This window comes from Aegilops tauschii, chromosome 5, assembly GCF_002575655.3.
Source record: "Aegilops tauschii subsp. strangulata cultivar AL8/78 chromosome 5, Aet v6.0, whole genome shotgun sequence".
Taxonomy (NCBI): Eukaryota; Viridiplantae; Streptophyta; class Magnoliopsida; order Poales; family Poaceae; genus Aegilops; species Aegilops tauschii.
In genome coordinates, this window is record NC_053039.3 from 555,829,839 (window position 1) to 555,845,276 (window position 15,438).

General features: G+C 45.8%; 2 protein-coding genes across 2 annotated transcripts; one reads left to right on the plus strand and one right to left on the minus strand.

Annotated features, from left to right (window-relative positions):
- Positions 1–3,852: 3,852 nt before the first annotated feature.
- Positions 3,853–4,932, minus strand: LOC141023153 (uncharacterized). The gene has a single exon (XM_073499487.1). It carries the CDS (start codon positions 4,930–4,932, stop codon positions 3,853–3,855), a length of 1,080 nt encoding a protein of 359 aa, XP_073355588.1.
- An 8,048-nt stretch (positions 4,933–12,980) lies between these two features.
- On the plus strand, positions 12,981–14,027 carry LOC123494123 (protein FAR1-RELATED SEQUENCE 5-like). The gene has a single exon (XM_045228809.1). It carries the CDS (start codon positions 12,981–12,983, stop codon positions 14,025–14,027), a length of 1,047 nt encoding a protein of 348 aa, XP_045084744.1.
- Positions 14,028–15,438: the final 1,411 nt, after the last annotated feature.

Genomic DNA, 15,438 nt, shown 5'->3' on the forward strand with positions numbered 1-15,438 from the left:
AGTATAGAACTAACAAATAGTATCTAAGAGCATGGTAATTTATGGACGTACGCCAAACTGGCCGTTCACCATAATAGCTGGGATAAATAAAGCAATCAACAGAAGGATACACCAAACATATATTGCTGATATTCCTGACATAACCTTCAGTGACACTTTGTGAATAATTAATAAAGTGGCTGCATGCATCGCCAAGATGCAGAGGCCGGTGGTCTTCCACCTTTTTTAATAAAAAAATACGCCAGCCTGATGGTCACTGTTTTAAGCACTGGCGCCCATCTGAATATCATTATGATGAAATCGCTCTGACTGTCCCCTCCGCTGAAGTCGTTGATTTCTACTTCTTCAAGATGAGTCAAGGAGATACTTTGGCTCCTCCAGTTCTTGGGCTCATTAGAAAGACAATTTTCAAGACATTTTGATGTTTGTGAAACCTAGAACATAGAAAATGTTATAATGTATTTTCAACAAGTAGTACATATGTAAGATATATATAAGCAACATGGAGAATTACCCGGTACCACCCTGGTAGGATAATCTTAAGCCTGTGTATAGCGGTTTGAATGGGATGCATCCCAAGGAGACGCGACAGCAGTGCTCCAAGAACATGTCCCTTTGTACTGAGATATAGCTCCGACGCAGAATAGTTGGTAATCAGAAGTTTCTTCATCTCATGCGCAAAGTTCAGCGGCATTGCACCAGAATGAAAATTATTCTGCAAAAGAAAATAGGTATCACGCCAAGAATTAAAACACACCTTCAAGTATATATGCAAGTATAGCCGACAAATCTAGTGGACTGAGTAAGAGGACAAACAAGAGGCATACAGAGGCAAATACATGAATGAGAGGATACGCGCCTTCCTTGTCGTTGATGTTGCTGATTCCCCCATCTTTGTAGTTTTTGTAGCTCTATGTGGTCGCTAATCTCTTGCTCTTGAGCAACCAAAAACCAAATAAAAGAGGCGACTATGTATACGAGCACGTCAACGAGACTCTCTTCATCATTGGCGTCAAGATAGACACGCTGAGGTCCATGTCGGCCTTGACCTCTAGGTTCAGCCATTTAATAAACGGAGTCACAATGTTAATGCACCGGCATTCTGTGTCTTTAGCGGCATCGATGTAAAGCTCATGTAGTGACGTCGAATGGGTAACCAGTGTGGCAAGGTTGGGGATGGTGCAACAACCCTCGAGGGATAGCTTCTCGAGCACAGGGAATTGATCCTTCGGTAGCTGTGTGAAGCAGACGGTGTACAAACTCATCTAGATTGTCGTTATGAGCCGGAAGCAAGGCAGGTCAATATTATAACATGTGTGGTAGCTGTCAGTGAGGATGAACTCCTGGGGGGAGACCCTTGCCATGGAACCGAAAAGGGAGGAGAAGCGAGCAGCCCCAATATTGTACCTCCACCAATCAATAGTAATAATACTGGTACAAAAGATCATGGAATTTTTCTGATGGGATAATACTGGTACAAAAGATCATGGACTTTTTTATGGGCATGCCTCTAATAGTGGATATACGCAGTTCCAAGGAGTGTGGTATGTTGCTATAGGTTGTGTATTAGCTTCCGGTGTTTTTTCTCTTATTGGTATCTCAACAAAAAGCTTGAAAGTACTCCCTCCCGCGACAAGTAATTGGGGACGGAGGGAGTATGATGGTGGCCCCTCTGCCAGGAAGCGCGTCTTATGGCAGCGCCAGGGAACAAGGGTAACCAGGGTTGGCGAGAAATCCGAGATTGCCAGCCTATCCACCCAGTGATCCCCCCCCCCCCCCCCCCCCCCCCCCCCGCTGCACTTCATACGCCGTAGGAGTGTATTCTCATACCACTATGGCCTTCATACGCTTATACTCCTAAAAACACTGCCTCTCCTTATTCTTGTACCATAGAGTAGCACAGTGGCAGAGCTTCATGGAGCGCAACCTGGGCCACCCCCCCCCCCCCCCCCCTAGCCCATGAAGAAACCCCTCACTACCCCTAGGTATTTGGGCCATAAGTACAGGAAAATAAGGCCAGACCTCATAATTTAGCCCCCCCCCCCCCCCCCCTCTCAGCCCATTGCCCCTCCAGAATTTTAGCCCAAACTCCGCCACTGGAGTATAATACTGTAGTAAACATATATTTTCATATGGGCAATATACTTGAATGTCAATAAATACTTTTAGTTTGCGAAACGTACACCAACAAAAGGCCCACTGTTGTGCACTTGTTGAGTACACTCTTGTCTACTTGCAGGTATGTAATGCTACTCTGAAACAAATTTCTGAAGGGTAACAAAAGCAAGAGAAGAAATTTATAATTGGAATGTCAACACTTCGACAATATATGGAAACCATCCTACAGGTTTGCAAAAAGACATGAAGGAAACTATATATAGTTTTAAAACAAATAGCATGAAACGTCACCAAGTATAGAACTAACAAATAGTTGCACCTCCCATGCGGAAAACATTAAGTGGGATATTATAGGGATAGGGTCCACATGAGGCATGAGATGATCTAGACCGAGTATACACCTGGATCCTCCTCATGGAACGTATTCTTGCTGCACCAAGGAGCATTTCTTGTATATGAAGCAAACAAAGTCCTCATTGTTTTTAATCATGCCTGATAAAGATTCTAATCATGCCCGATAACCACTCCAGCAATGACCACCTTGAATATAGCTAGAAGCATGGTGATTTTATGGGCGTACGCCAAACCAATTCACCATAGCTGGGATAAACAAAGCAATCAACAGAAGGCCGTACCAAGCATATATTGCTAATATTCGTGATGCAACCTTCAGTGTCACTTTGTTTAATGTCATACACGAGCTTGATGGTCATTCTTTTAAGCACAGGCGCCCATCTTAATATCATTGCGATGAAATCGATCTCACTGTCCCCGCCGATGAAGTTGTTGATTTCTACTTCTTCAAGATGAGTCAATGAGATGCTTTGGCTCCTCCAGTTCTTGGGCTCGTTACAACGACAATTTTCAAGACATTTTGATGTTGGTGAAATCTAGAACATTAAAAATGTTATAATGTGTTTTCAACAAGTAGTACATGTATAAGATATACTCCCTCCGTTCCAAAATATAGTGCTTCCTCTATTCCCGTTGGTTAAATTTATGGTCAAAGTTGGACCTCAGGAAGTGCGGGCGCACTATATTTTGGAATGGAGGGAGTATAAGCAGCATGGAGAATATATTACCTGGCCCCACCTTGGTAGGATAACTTTAAGCCTCTGTATAGCGGTTCGAATGTGTTGCATCCCAAGGAGACGCAACATCAATGCTCCAAGAACATGCCCCTTTATGTTGAGGTATAGCTCCAACGCAGAAAAGTCAGTAATCAGAAGTTTCATCATCTCATGCTGAAAGTTCAGCGGCACCGCACCCAACTGAAAATTATTCTGGAAAACAAAATAGTTATTAAACTTATTAGTCATGATGATATCATGCCAAGAATTATCACACACCTTCAAGTATATATGAAAGTATAGCCAACAAATCTAGTGGACTGAGTAAGAGGAGAGACAAGAGGCGTACATCGGTAAATATGCTCAAGACCAGGGCATTAAAGCAAGGGGGCTGCGAGTCGTTGATGTTGCTGAGCCCCCAATCAATGTAGTATCTGTAGCTCTCTGTGGTCTCTAACCTCATGCTATCGAGCGACCAAAACCCAAATAAAAGAGGCGACTGTGTATACGAGCGTCTCAACGAGACCTCCTCCACCATTGGCATCGAGATATACACGCTGAGGTTCATGTCAGCCTTGACCTCCAGGTTCAGCCGTTTAAGCAACGGAGTCACAATGTCAATGCCCCGGCATTCTTTGTCTTTGGCGGCGTTGATGTAAAGCTCCTATAGCGACGTCGAGTGGACTGTGACGTTGTCTGTATGATCATCTATGGTGGCCTTGAGAACGCACAGGCGGGGGCAGCGGGCGACCAATGTGGCAAGGTCGGGGACGGTGCAACCCTCGAGGGATACTCTCTCGAGCGCAGGGAATTGCTCCGCCGGTAGCTCTGTGAAGCGGACGGTGTACAAGCTCATCTCGATTGCCGTAGTGCGCCGGAAGCAAGGCAGGTCAATGTCGTAACATTTGTGGTAACCGTCGGTGAGGACGAGCTCCTGGGGGGACACCCTGGCCATGGCACCGAGAAGGGAGGCGAAGCGAGCAGCCCCAACACTGTACCTGAAATCAGTAGTAATGTAGCGGATGTGGAGCAGGGACACCGTAAGGCCGAGCCCCGTAGCGGCTTCAAGAGACGTGAGCGCCGCTTCGAGCGAGTCAGGATCTGTGCCACGGAAGGTGACGCTGAGCATACGTAGCCGTGGGCAGCGGCTGAGCATGGTGCCAAGGTCGACAATGTGGCCAGAGAGAGACAACCTCTCGAGCATGGGAAGCTGGCCGGCCGGCGGCGGTTTCAGGCGGAGGAAATTCGTGTCCAGTTCAATCGATTTGGTCCGCCTGAAGCACGGCATGGCGATTTCAACGGGACGACCTGGTTTTACCGCACTAGACCACGCGAGGGTGAAGACAACCTCCTCCGGCGAGAGCCGCGTGGCGGCGCGCAGCAGCGACTTGGCGCGGACGTCGTCGGCCTTGCCCCACTCCGTTGACGGAAAATCCGGGAAACGGATGTCGAGAAGAGACACGGCGGGGAGAGCGACACGGGAGAGCGCCGTTTCGATCCCTCCGGGCGGGACGTAGCGGAAGGTGAGATCGGGGAGGCGGGCCCAGAGGCCACGCCACCGGCGCGAGAGGACGTCGGTTCGCGCGGCCGTGCGGGTGCAGCGCAGGCGCATGAGTACCAGAAGGAGCAGGTCGTCGTGGAGGGCGCTGATGCGGTCATCGACGTCAATATCAAACACCGGGAGTGCTCCATGCGGCGGCGGCGGCGGCGAGCGCCTGGGGCGACGTCTCGGTCGCACTTCCATCAGGAGGAAAACGTGAACATCTCCTCCACGCCGTGGACAAAAGAAACCTAACTATCACTCGGGTCGGCCCAATTCCGGATACCACGGCCTACGAAGCAACGATATCTGTGTCTCAAAAAAAAAAAACGAAGCAACGATATCTCAATCTATCTTCTCTCCGGCGCTGACAAGGCATCCAACCTCTTCTCGAAAAACAAAAAGCACCCAACCCGGTTCATGATGTCAAACTGTCAATTGGGGTTGATTTGTCGTGTGTCTGATGTCTTCTAACTATTGATGACTAGTTTTTTTAGGGAACTTATATGATGACTAGTTAGTGATGAATGTGGTGAATATTTTTTTTACTATTCATCATGCCATGACACTGCAAAGAACCAAAAAAAATAGAAATTACATCCACGTCTTTAGACCACTTAGCGACGAGTACAATCAGTGGGGGGAGCCGAAGGCGCGCCGTCATCATCATCCCTCCCTTAACAGAGCTGGGCCAAAATTATTGTAGAGACAATCGGGAAGTTAACGTGCTAAAACACCACAGGATGAGTGCAACGGAACAGCAACCTTCGTCGACGAAGAAAAGTATAGATTGAAAGGATCCAACATGTACACACACAAACAAAGACTAGATCTAACCAGGTCCACTGAAGAACAACACCAACCGAATCCCGCGAGATCCGTTGGGGACACACCTCCACACGCCCTCCAACGACACTAGAGCATCACCGGAACGGGGCCAGATGGGGAGAACCTTATTCCATCTTTAGAAAGATGCCACTGCATCGTCTTCCTGAGCAGGTCACAAACCCTAAACGAACTTATAGAAACACCTAAAAACGAAGGAAGAGTCTTCCCGCAAGCAAGGGCCAGGGTCCACCACACCTCCATGGCTCTAGGGCCCCCGGAGACGAGACGGACCAACGACGACGCCGACGGGAGGTAGAGTAGCCATAGGTTCTTTCTTGGGAGCATACGGAGGAGGCGACTCTAGATGCTTATGATGCCAAGCAACATGAGCACTCAAAGACCATAGTTCTAGCCATTGTGGTGAATATAATTTCTAGTACAACGTGGTCAATTGTTTACCACCTCCTGTTTAGAGTGGGTACTCCGAGTGGTCTTTGAATTTAAAATATGCCAAGAACTTGTAATTCAAGAATAGCCAACTCAGTTCATCTGCATCTGCTATCGCATTTTGGACTTGAAAAATAAAGCTTAACAGTTAGAGGCATGGCTTAAATGCTACACAAAGTAACATGACAATATTAATGCCGACAAAATGTATCTTTCTGTGAATCGAACTTATTTCACGATGCGGTCTCCTTATCAACGATCCTATTTGGTCAAACTTTTGTGCACTGGCCTAGCTTACCCAGCACAACTGAAGGTCGGGTGCCTTCGGCTTCCACCACGCCGCTATTGCCAGCAAAGGGGAACCCAATCCGCTTTTGCCCAGATTAAGAGCGCCGTACCACCGGATTTGAGAAACGCGAGCCGTCACCAGAGAGCACCATCCATAAACATGTGATTACGCCACTCAGCTATTTCCCACCAACTCGAAGCCAAACCACCGCCCCCCTTCGCCTGCGACTCCTCTAATTCCAACACCCAAACACCCCAGGCGGCGCCTCCTAGAAAGGCACACCGCACATGGCGCCACTGCCGCCCAAACAGAGAGGAGTTTGGGGTTTCACCCGGGAATATATAGTCGTGGTGGAGGGGTGACCTCGACGGCTCACCCGGGAATATGGTTGTGGTGGAGGGGAGTGACCTCGACGGCGACTCCACGGAGAAAAACAACAACCATGGTTGTCGTCACCCTCGGGGCAGACGAGCCGTCCAGAATCCCCCCCTCCCCCCCCCCGGTCCCGACAATCGAATCCGAGACCTCAGGCTGCCAAGTGCGGCGGGAGAGGGGCTGCAAAGGGGAGGAGCACGTACTTGCACATATGAGCAACCTATTGTTTTTTTTTTTTGCGGATAAGAGCAACCTCTTGTTTTTTCTAAAAAAAAATATCTGCCCTTAAAAAGGTATCCAACAATTTTTGTCCAATGAATTTTCTGTTAGTTTTTTCCTAAAAAAGTGAGTTGGATTTGGGATTTCGACGATGTAATACAGATTTTTTTTTCATGGACAATTTTTTTGACCTCATGTAATACAAAAACTTGCTTTAAAAACGTCTTCAAGTACACAAGTCAATAAAAATATGAATTTGTAGTTTAGAGAAAAAGGGACACTCCTCCAAATTCAGTTATCAGACAACCAAAAAGTTCTAAATGGCCAAACAAATAATTTGGATAAAACACACATGATTGACTATCCCATTACAAATAATTATAGAATTTGAATCCACAAATTGATAGATAATACTCCCCCATCCAAAAATAAGTGTCGCTTTGGGACGGAGAGAGTAACATATTGATAAGATCATATGGAACAAAGAGTGCTCAGATATAGGAGACATTACTTAATACAGAACTAGAAATCAAATCTTTCCCCTCTTGTGCCAAGTGAAGATTCAAATTGGACTGCGGTCTTTGTGACCCTGAAGATAGAGAACTAGAGATCAAAAATTTCTAAATGACCAAACAAATAATTCGGAAAAACACACAAGCATGATTGACGAGCCCATTACAAACAATTCTAGAATTTGAATCTACAAACTGATAGATAATAACATATTGATAATATCTTCTCGTTACACTTCTGAGAAGACACATATATGGAACAAATAGTGCTTAGATAAATATAGGGGACAATACTTAATACATAACTAGAGATGAAATCTTTCTCCTCTTGTGCCAAGTGAAGATTCAAATTGGACTGCGGTCTTTGTGACCCTGAAGATACAGAACTACAGATCAATCTTTCTCCTCTCCAAAATAAACTTACTAGAGACAGCGTGTCACTCCATGATAACTCCAGAATGGTTGCTGGGCGATAAAATCAAATTCATCATCTCTTCGAAGTCCGTCCGCACGCGGCTATCCAACAGGCAGCCGGGTGGCAACCTATCTAGGTGTGGAGGTACATAGAGCCATGGAAGCGGCGGCGAGGCGACATGGGAGGAGGGCGGCGGCAGGGACAAGGGAGGGGAGGGTGCGGCGCGGGCAGCTGAGGCTAGCTGGCAAGAGAGGCCGGTCGAGGAGCGAGAGGCGGTGCGTGGGCCAACGTGTGGACGCGACGAGCGTGCGTGGCGACAGATTATGAATCTTTTCCAAATATAATGCGAGTACGTTAGGAGTTGGACACCGAGTATGATTGATCTTGTACGACGACCTTCCTCCATGACTTCGACCACGTCATCGATGTTGTTTATGACGCCGTCGATGGGTCACTCCACATGATCCCCGCTCCGGGAAACTCTTGTTGGATTCTCACAGGGCTTGGTGGTTGCATGCTCATCGCACGACCATCCTACTGTGACAACTATACTCTGGTCTAGTTAGGTAAGCTCGACGGTAAGAGGGGGGTGCTTTGTTGGTGTGGCGGCCCACCTCCTCGTCACCACCGTGGTCCGAGATCAAGAAGGTCTCCTTCTCGGGCAACATGAGGGCCGACTATGGTGACATCGCCTTTTTGGTGAAAGGCTTGGGTTGTTGGGTGGACCTCGATTGGTTTTCAGGCTGCGAGAGAAGTGAAGACGCTTGCAAGTTAGGCTTTTTGGTGAAAGGCTTGGGTTGTTGGGTGGACCTCGATTGGTTTTCAGGCTGCGAGAGAAGTGAAGACGCTTGCAAGTTAGGCTTTTTGGTGAAAGGCTTGGGTTGTTGGGTGGACCTCGATTGGTTTTCAGGCTGCGAGAGAAGTGAAGACGCTTGCAAGTTAGGCTTTTTGGTGAAAGGCTTGGGTTGTTGGGTGGAGCTCTAGTGACTAAGTCCTGCTGCACTGGCTCCATCACCGCACTACTAGGAAAAGGCTAATTAGTGGCGCACCTGTTTTGGCCATTAATGGCGCACTATAGGTGCGCCACTATTATCCATTACTAAGAATTTTTTTTCAAATTTTTTTCAGAATTTTTTTTCAAATTTTTTTCGTTTTTTTCTTAATCTCAGGTCACTATGGCTTAATCTCAAGTCAAATCGCACTCTGTGGTCAGACTTCCCGGAAGGTCACCCATCCTCACACTACTCCAGCCCGAGCACGCTTAACTTCGCAGTTCTATCCAACCCCAGCACCAGCTCACTTCACAGGCACTTGTTGATATATCTATCATATCAATCCTATTAAACCTTGTTGATGTCTAGGACCTTGTTCATGTTCATGAGTGTGATGAAATTTTGAAAAAATATTTGAAACTTCCCGGTCATATTACGTATCATATTTTGAAAAAAATTCCAATTTTTTTTCTTTTGAAAACAATTTTTTTTTCTGTTACTAGTGGCGCACCTAGCAAATGGTGCGCCACTAGTAAGTTTGATTTTTTTTCATTTTCCCCCTCTAGATCTTAAAAGCCCCGTATCTTTCATTCTGTTAGGTTTTTTGGGATTTTGAAGATGTTCAACGGGGTTCCCCCAGTTGAATTCGGATGTAACTTTTCGAGTAGATGATTTTTCATATAAAAAACTTTTTAATCCGAGTTCGTATGCAAAAGTTGTGCTCATTTTACTAAATTCCAGAGAGATTTTGCAAATAAAGTCGAAATTCGTATTTGTAAATTTTCCCAACAATTAGACCACATATCACATGAGAAACTTATATTTTTTTTTATTTTTTTGACATTTCCATCATTTTCTTTTATTTTATTTTAAAAACAGAAAAGGCGGTCCAGGGGGTGCATTTAGCACCAGGGTTACTAATGGCGCACCTGGTGTGTGGTGCGCCATTAGTAGTTTTAAAAAAAAAAAATTGTTAGTAGTGGCGCACTAGTGGACAGTGCGCCATTACTTGGCGCACTGTCCACTGGTGCGCCACTACTAACAATTTTTTTTTCAAAACTACTAATGGCGCACGGTGTGTGTGGTGCGCCATTACTATGTCAACTAGTAATGGGGCACTATCCCCTGGTGCGCCACTGCTAATAATTTTTTTTTCAAAACTACTAATGACGCACCACACACCAGGTGCGCCATTAGTAATATGTCAATAATGACGCGCTTGTATCTGGTGCGCAGTGGCGCACCACATACATGGTACGCCTTTAATGTCCATATTAGCTATAGCCCTTTTCCTAGTAGTGCCGGCATCATTTTGGTGAAAGGCTTGGGTTGTTGGGTGGATCAGAAGATAGCTCAGTTTTGAGACCAACTAAAGAGTCCAAATAACTCACAAGGAACGTTCTAGACGCTTCCATAGGGGGAGGGGGTTTATGGTGTACCACTTCATTGCGAATATGCCAAGCACGCCAGAGAGTCATCAGTAACATAGAGCGCTCAATATCAGGTAGCGGATATAGCACATGAAATAACCACTCTTTACCAGTATTTTGGACGGAAGAGAGAGCCGGTAGCATCCACACCTTCGCCATGACCCTCCATAACTTGCTTCCATGAGTGCAGCGACAAAACGGGTGAAAATTATCCTCAGTCTCAACTGAACACACATGACATAAATCATCTGTTTCCAGCCCTCTAGTGTGTTTGTTCTGCCACGTGGGCAACGAGTTCGTTGCTAATCTCCATGCAAAATTGTGAACTGTAGGAGGAACCTCACAAGCCCAGATCAACTTCCAGCAATCACGGCGTCCATCCGGCCTAGAACTAGACCATGTAGCAGTATCTCTGTACGCCTCTTCAAAGGCTAATTGATAAGCACTTTTTACTGTAAAAACTCCATACTTGCCTGGTCCCCAAGCCATTGTATCGGCATCCTGCCTAGGTGAAGCTCGAATCTTAATAATCTCAACTACATCGGCTAGCATGAAATAATTTTGCAACAGACCATAATTCTAAGAGAGCATCCATGCATAGAAACATGGTTGTGTGATTGTAAATTGTAATGATACATAGGCTGGGGTTATCCTCTTTTTCTAAAAAAGACCAACTGATTAAAAAACATTTTTCAGTTGATTCCCTCGGCTCTACGATGGTTTGATATTAAATGGAAGGCTTCATGTTGCCTCAAAACAAAAAAAATCAATTGAGGAATGTCAATCTTAAATCTAATAACGAGTTAAAAAAAGACCATCTCCTGTTGGATGTGTTATATGATGAATGTTGATGCGGAAGTATTTGTGGACCATAATATTTGGGTGGCTGCAGCAATTTGACATGACAGAGATGACACATACTTAGGGTTATCCACTCATGGATTGGTGGATCCTACTTCATTAGAGGCGATTGCATGCAGAGAAGCTCTATGGTTGGCTGAAGAGTTAGGGCTGCGACATCTTCCTGTTGCATCGGGATTGCAAGGAAGTGGTGCAATTGTGTGGCTGGAGGATCTTATTGGTGTCATCGTCAAGGAGATCAAGGAGATGGAGAGATCTTTATTTCATGCCCTTTTGTTCATAAATTCTGAGCTTCTAATTTTGAAGCTCATAAGTTGGGTAGGCTAGGTGTTTCGCTACCACATGGTAAACATTTGTGGTTAGGTGCTCCTTAGGGCATGTCCAATGCGTGGGTGCTTGCACAGACGCTTAAGAAAAAAAATCATATAGCAGCGGCGTAAGCGCCTTGGCCTCCAACGCTAATGACAAGATATAGACGCTTGTACAGCACCCTTTGAGTCCTGACGCGGAAGGAAAAAATGTATAGCGCCCGGCGCGAGAAGTTGCGTCGACGCAAGGACGAATCCTGGGCTAGGCTGGGAAAAGGAGAAAACGGCTGGGAGATTGAGGATAACGGCCGGGGATTTGACCCTAGCGCCTGGGCTAAGCTCCCCCATTGTAGATGCCCTTATGATCCAAATGTAATACTTGTAAACATTACCTCGGTTTAATAAAGCCGAGCTGATTTTGCTAAAAAAAATTAAAAGACCACCTCGAATAATAATGTTAGAAAAATTAATGTACATCCCTTGCAATGAGCTAGCACGTCCTGGATGCATGACTCCTGGCCATCGTCAAAGTTCAACCATCACGGTCACACGCGGAAGGGCACCAGAGGAGGCTAACCACCGGCAGCGTGACACACATGCCGAGCGCGTACCCTAGCACTTTCATCGCCGTGCCCTTCATCCCCATAGCGATAATATAGCCGAAGAACCATCCGAAGGCAATGCCTGAGCCGTAGAGAAGCACGAACCAGACCTGCACGCAGAACAAAACGTCGGAAATTATAGATGAAAGTAAGAGCTCCTTTATGCTGATTGGGGCGGTACTGGGAGTACTTTCGAGTACTTACCTCTCGGATTTTTATTAGCCGTCCGATCTGGTGGGGGGCTGGTGGGGGGTTAAGAATGAATTAATTTAATTAGTTTAATCAGAGAAGGGCATAATGGTTCAGGGTAAAAAAAATTCAACCGATCACGTCCACGACCAGAACCACGTATAGATCTAGTAGCTCGGTCAAGTCCTCCTTCTCGTCCTCTTCCTTCTGTCCGACGAGCCCGGCGAGAGGAACCAATTCACCGTCATCGGCGTCGTTCTCGTCCTCTTCCTTCTGTCCGACGAGCCCGGCGAGAGGAACCAATTCACCGTCGTCGGCATCGTTCTCGTCCTTCTCCTGGTCCCCTTCACTATAAAAGACGTGGTCGGCGGCAGGAAGAAGAATAAGGCGTGACATCTGCGGCGGCAGTGTCGGCAGCGACGGCGGCGGCGGTATAGGAGAAAGCCCCCCGCTGATCCCATCGCTTCCGGACTTGCATCTTACGGTATGAGTCGCCCGAATCTCAACTTACTTTGATTCGTAGCCTACACTTCCTACTTAGATTTGTTTAGTCATCATCGATTTAGGTTTCCCTAGTGCATGCAATTCAATTTAGAATTTTTCATCATCCATGGTCACTTCACTAGTTTACGGGGGACCCAGTTTATGGACGTTTATGATCGCTTGCCATAACATGTACAAGGAGCAAAGTTTAAAATTCCATGCAAGATTTCGTACTGGGTTTTGCATGCATTTATGTCTGTCCTTTCAGGTTTTTATTCGTCTGAATTGTGATGCAGGAAGACATGGCGGACGTAAGTCACGAGTCAATGATGGAGTACTATCATATTGCCAACAAGATGTTTAATAGTGAGGATGAATGTTATACATTCTATAACAAATATGGTCTTGAGAAAGGTTTTAGTGTCCGGAGAAGCTATGTCGAGTGGGATGGATCCAACTGCCATGTAATTTTAAGGAAATTTGTGTGTAGTCGTGAAGGGGTTCGTGAAGAGAAGCACATGAAGAGGAAGATGGAAGATAGAAAGAGGAGGCCACGGAGTATAACTCGTGTAGGGTGTAAAGCTAAATTGGTGATTGCAAGACAGGAGGAAACATGTCAGTGGTTTGTCAAGGATTTCATCGATGAACACAACCATCCTCTAGCCCCATGGGATCTGTCGTGTCTTTTGCGTTCACACAGAAGAATTAGCGATGAGCAGAAAGCGGACATTGCAGACATGGAAAAATCTGGGATCAGAAAACACCATATTATGGATATTATGAACATGCAATACGGTGGATATGATGAGGTTGGATGCATTATGAGGGACATTTACAATTTCTGCCATGCTAACAAGCAGGAAACAATTTCTTCCGGGGATGCTCAAATGATGATCAATCACATGGTGGCGAGGGAAGAGCAAGATTTAGATTTTTTCTTCAGGTACTTGGTTGATGAAGCTGGCCATCTGAAGGGACTGTTCTGGTGTGATAGTCAATCCCGACTTGACTACGAGGCTTTGGGAGACGTTATTGTTTTTGATAGCACATACAGAACCAATAAGTACAATCTGCCATTTGTGCCGTTTGTCGGGTTGAATCACCACCGCAGCACCGTTATTTTTGCATGTGGTATCATTTCACATGAAACAAGCCAGGCATACGAGTGGATGTTACGGACCTTTTCTGATGCTATGGGACAGAAGCATCCTATATCTGTGATCACGGATGGGGACCTTGCAATGCAGAGAGCAATCAGGGTGGTGTGGCCTGACTCAAACCATAGGCTCTGTATATGGCACATTCAGCAGAACATTGTACGCCATCTGCATGATGACGCGGTAAAGTAGAAATTCTGATCTTCCATATATGATACATCTTCCATTGAAGAGCATGAGAGAAAATGGTTACACTTCTTACAACAGAATAAAGTAACAAGTGAGGACTCCTGGCTGCATCAGATGTATAAGATGAGAAAACTTTGGTGTGCTCCATATCTTGAGGGCCGTTGTTTTCTAGGATTGAGCAGCAATCAGCGGAGTGAGAGTTTAAACTCGGTGCTACATACGCATCTTGAGGCTAAGATGACGTTGTTTCAAATGCTAGAGCACTATGAGCGTTGCCTTGCGTCGCGACGCTTGAACGAGGCTCTCCAAGACGTCGAGGCCTTACAGTCCGTTCCGTTCACAGAGGAAAATGCTTCAGTTCTTGAGAAACACGCCGCGAAAGTTTTCACTCCTGCTGTGTTTAAGTTGGTCTTATGGAGCATAGATGCTGTCAAAAAATGTGAGATCAGAGAGGTACTTGATGCAGCAGACGTTACCACATACGTTGTGTCTAAGAAGGAAAGAATGGATAAAAAGATCGAAGTGCGCACGGAGTCAAAGGAAGGTATGCTTCGCAGTATCAGTTGTTCTTGCCGCAAATTGGAATGCGCAGGCACACCATGTTCCCACATATTTTACATATTGGGAATTTTACAAGAAGAAACACTGCCCAGGTGTTGTGTTCCCACTAGGTGGACAATGAGTGCAAAATGTGCATTCGCACAGACCAGAAAGAGCGAGATGTATGCATACTCTGCAGCCCTACAAAGGTACCGTAAGCTAAGGAATTTTAGTCACGCAGCATGTTTCAAGGCATGCCACTCTGATGAGGCGTTTCAGCATCTAAAAGGGGTTTTGGAAGGACAAGATGTTTGCAAGGGATCAACAAGTGAACAAGCTGATAGCAAGGGATCAACTAATGCTCAGGGTAACAGCATTAGGTTTGGCCCGTTGATGCCACAATCGGCTAACCTTGATGGTGAAGGTTTCGAAAAGGTTTTGGATCCTGTGCATGTGCCAGGCCGAGGTGCTCCGAAGAAAAGGCTACAGGCAAAGATGAAGAAAACCAGAACAAAGGATAGATGTAGCTATTGTCATGAGGCAGATGGTCACAATCGACGTACGTGCGCCAAATTGATAGAGGTACCTAATATGTCGTAATTTAATGTTTTAATGTGTCCAAATATATTCCATGGCATTAATAATATCCTTATGTGCAGGATCTCATAGCAGAACTATGATAGCTACAACATTGTGCGCACGGTCGGACATCAAGTACGTCGACGATCAACCTGATGTTGGCGTGTGCATTGTCGTCTATGTCTAGTATCGTGTGACCTTTTCTCTAAAATACTTCATTCTGTCAGTTAGTGACTAACTCATATTGTATGACTCAGCTATTTGGTTGTCCACTCCCTTGTAACAGTATTAGTTT